General features: G+C 36.7%; 1 protein-coding gene across 1 annotated transcript; it reads left to right on the top strand.

Annotated features, from left to right (window-relative positions):
- Positions 1 to 1,661: 1,661 nt before the first annotated feature.
- Positions 1,662 to 3,689, top strand: tmem160 (transmembrane protein 160). Its single transcript, XM_059533858.1, has 4 exons — positions 1,662 to 1,937; positions 2,219 to 2,243; positions 3,127 to 3,219; positions 3,302 to 3,689. Exons 1-4 carry the CDS (start codon positions 1,743 to 1,745, stop codon positions 3,595 to 3,597), a joined length of 609 nt encoding a protein of 202 aa, XP_059389841.1. The 5' UTR covers positions 1,662 to 1,742; the 3' UTR covers positions 3,598 to 3,689.
- Positions 3,690 to 4,138: the final 449 nt, after the last annotated feature.

Consider the following 4,138-nt stretch of genomic DNA (forward strand, 5'->3'; position numbering starts at 1 on the left):
AACAAGCTAATATCCATCAAAGACCACGCAGGAACTAGCCACTGTGTTCAGAAATACAGCTACAGTCTAGATTTATTTATTTAAATTTACGCATTTAGCAGACGCTTTATTTATTTATTATTTTATTTTTTTAGTTTTGGGGTTACCAGTTAACGACATGAAACCACATTAACTTATTTATGTGTTTTGTTTGAAATGTTTTGCTTTGCAAGTGTGCTTCTGTTATTCTTTGTTATAAATAAATGCCGTTGGCTTGATATTTTGTTACCTAATCATATATTTTGTGTGTTTTACTGTATGCATCCAAATATGCATCATATTAACAGAAATTATTAAATTTAAAAAAAAGTTCCGCAAGTTTATACAATTTTCTTACAATATTCTATACAATATTTCTTACAACATTAAATAAATGAAAATAAAATAAAAATGCACTTTACACTTTTATACCTTTTTATAAATATATATTTTCTTTTGTTTCGTTTTGTATAAATCTGTAACTTTGAATTTGAAGTTACTTTTTGTTGTAATGGTAAGAAAAAAAACAATGCTTTGGTAAATCATAAATATGGCATAAAAGTCTAAATTATAAACTACTATGTCATTATTATGAGCTAAAGTGAAAATCATTATAAACTAAGTCATAAAAAGATAAAAAGTCATAATTATGAAAATTCAAAATGTCAAGGTTATTAACTTTTCTCTCTCATAGTGGCTTAGTATTTCTAAAAACTATCTAATAATTTAATGAGTCATAACTTCTTATGTCACGATTATGATTAAGTCTACCAAAGCAGTGGTTTTTAAGTGGCGGAAATGGCCTTTCATAAAATTATGTACACTCTCCCCGCGTTCAGTGTTCATACTATCCATCCTAAATAGTATGTGAGATTAAAATGTGTCCCCAAGCATAGTATGTTGAAAAGAGTATGTCATAAGTCCCCGGATTTGGTCTACTATTTCAGTCTGATTTTTGAAGTGCACACTCCATGCATACTCTGATGGCTAATATTACCCACAGTCCATTGCGCTTTGACGGTCCAGAACTACAAACACGAATAAAAACGTTAAAAAACTACAAACATGGAGGATGTGCGCGACCGAGGTTAAGTAGAGATGTTTATATAAAGGGGTTTGAGTTACTAATAATAATCATATATATATATATCTGTGTTATGATATTTCATCTACAACAACAATGTGAACTTTTATAAACATCTGTTTGGCCATTAACTTTTAAATGTGCACTAAATATGAGCAGAGTTATCTGCATAAAGACCCACGGCTGGCAGAACAATGTGCTATTTCATTTCTCTCCAAAATGGTAGAAAGTTAAATTAAATTAAATGAGGAGGATATTTGTAGTATGTCCCAAAGCTTGTCTACTCAAAAGTGTTTCCCTTTTCTTCACCAAAACAGTGCATACTTTAAAGGAGTAGTCACATTGGGACGAAGCATGTCATTTTTTTTGTTGTGTTTTGGCGTCACCTTGTGGACACATTGTCGATTGCATCTAGGATTGTACTTTAAAACGCTGAAAACAGTATGCATTTTAAAATATAGTATTTGACAAAGAATTGTAAAAAAAAACGTCTCAGTGATATTAAATACGAACTCAATATAACGACACACGAGGAGGTATAACAATAGATGGCGCCACTGAAATCTCACTCGCGGTGTCGAAGTTCAGAGGTCGGGTAAAGTTCGTGTATTCAGTTGGGTTGATTCCCTCAGCATAAGCAATGGCTTCCTTAAGTTGGTTAACGTGCAGGCGGTTTGCTCAGGTCGCGCGGCGGCCGTTGCTGCAGTATTTGAGGGCTGCAGCGCGTGCACTTCACCGGGGGAGCGCGCGGCGCGCGGCGGAGAAAACCCCGCTGAACAAATCACGAGCGCTGGAGCAACAGTACATCACTGAACTAGATAAAGCTGATGCGCTGGTAAACAAACATTCCCTCTCGGCTGCTCCTGCTTTAAATGCATGGGTTTTCATTTATTAATGTTCCTTTTTATATCAAGTTACAATATTTCTCATAGTGTCTGCTAGTGTTAAATGATTACAGGGTCCATGATTACAGGGAGTTTTAATGTCGAATTTGCACTGGTCTAATACATGTCAATGATAACAATAGTAACTATAGTACTATATGCTTATTTTCCCTTTATTAACGACCACATGGTCTCTTTGTAGACTCAGATACTAATGGATTGTGTTTTCTAGATGCTGCGGAAGTCTCATGAAACAGGTGAGGTTATCTCTCCAGCATTAATGACATATAGATATTCCTGTCATCATTTACTCACCCTCATGTCCTTCCAAACTATGACTGGCTTTCTTATAACAAAAAAAAAAGTAGCATAAATAGTCCATATTTGAACACAATCCTCTGAAGTCACCTGATATCTTCTGGTGAAGAACAGACTGAAAATCTCAAGTCCATCCAATTTGTGGACGAATCACTATTTAGAGTTAAATATTTTTAATTAACCACTGCTTATTTATTTTTTTCAAAAATGATCTGTATTATTCAGTCGAGATTATCTGTGAAAAATTTATGCAATTTAAGTCTTTTCCTCACACAGAGCTCTCATACGACTGAAGGAAGACTTGAAATAGATTGCACAAGTCATATAGACTCATATTATTGCACTGTTTTGGCATCGTTACGAAGCACGGACTCTTCAGTTCAATGCAATTTATTGGAAACGAGCAACAGACACATTTACAATTGTAAATTTTTGTTAAATGGAAAAAGAATTTGTAATGACATGAAGGTGAGTGAATGATGCAAGAGCATTCGTTTTAGGATGAACTAACCTAAAAATGTTATAATAGAGCACAACCGTGTCTGACCAGTTCTTTTTAGCGACCTTGGTTCTGGAAGGTAACCGTTGATTATTAACACACACGTCACTCACACTAGGCCTGTCTTTAAGAGTTTAATAAAAAATCCTCTAGAAATAAAATTAATTTTTATGTTTTACTTTTTTCATATATGGAACTGACTGTTCTGCTCCATAAAACGGTGTTGAATCGATATTTAGTTATGTCCTGTAGTTAGGTACTCTACATCTAGGTGAATAAGCGCTCCACTCAAACAATATTTATGTTTATTTATTTGTTTGCAGGGTTTTTGTCTTGGTTCCGGAACGGTCTCCTATCAACAGGAATCGGCGTTATTGCGTTTGCACAGAGTGATGTGGGCCGAGAGGCTGGATATGGTATCTTTTTTCAACTCCGTCAGTAGGTTTTTCATTTACATCACAGTCCTGTTTTGAATGATTTGTTCCTCTCCTCCCCCAGTGTTCTTCATCCTGGGCGGAGTGTGTGTGTCGTTCGGCGGAGCGTCGTACGTGACCAGTCTCTTGACTCTGAGGAGGATCATGCTCCTCTCGCGGGTGACCGTGCTGCTCCACGCGGGCCTGGTGTCCGCCGCCGCCCTCTTCTGGCTGTGCGCGGTATCGCTCTACATCGGCCGCCTGGAGTTGGAGATCATTCATGAAGAGGATGAGGAAGAGCACGGGGGAGATGAAGGCGGGGAGTGCACAGAGTGCAGGTCTCGACGCGAGAGACGCTCCGCTGAAGGCCAAGACAAGTGAGATAAGAGGAGACTTTGAGTTAAAATGGCCTTTTCACTGACCCAGAGATCTGTGTTCACGAGCTGTTTTAAGAGGGAAGGTGAAGCCGGGTTCAGGTCGCTGTGGAGATGTGGCTTCTATCAACATAACTGTGCACTACTCTAGTACTTGATTTATCAGGTTGAGTGAGTTTTTGTTTCTAATACTCCTGAACATCAGCTGTCCCACTGCATACACGGGGCAGTGACGTAACTTCACATTGGTCCTAGTTTGTAATATTTTTTTGTTGGATCTGGGGTTGTGGTGCTGGAACATGAAAGTTAATGTCTAAACTAGCACTTATCAGACAACCAGTTAATTATGCAGCTGTTATAAATGGTCATGTTCTCTTTTATCTAGTGAAGTGATTCAGAAATAAGGTTTTTTTTTTTGCTGTTTTTTTTTTTTTTGGGTAAATCGCTTTACAATAAGGTTTGATTTTCTAAAGCAATAATATATATATATATTTTTTTTTTTACTGAATTTAGGAATATAACATACATAAATGTCATTATTAATAAAT

Source organism: Carassius carassius, chromosome 41, assembly GCF_963082965.1.
Source record: "Carassius carassius chromosome 41, fCarCar2.1, whole genome shotgun sequence".
Classification (NCBI taxonomy): Eukaryota; Metazoa; Chordata; class Actinopteri; order Cypriniformes; family Cyprinidae; genus Carassius; species Carassius carassius.

Bases quoted from the DNA above. Each gene is read 5' to 3' on its own strand.
- tmem160 (XM_059533858.1), top strand. From the start codon at position 1,743: ATGGCTTCCTTAAGTTGGTTAACGTGCAGGCGGTTTGCTCAGGTCGCG. The intron at 2,244-3,126 runs GTGAGGTTATCT...ATTTGTTTGCAG, and splicing joins GCGGAAGTCTCATGAAACAG to GGTTTTTGTCTTGGTTCCGG. The intron at 3,220-3,301 runs GTATCTTTTTTC...CTCCTCCCCCAG, and splicing joins GGGCCGAGAGGCTGGATATG to TGTTCTTCATCCTGGGCGGA.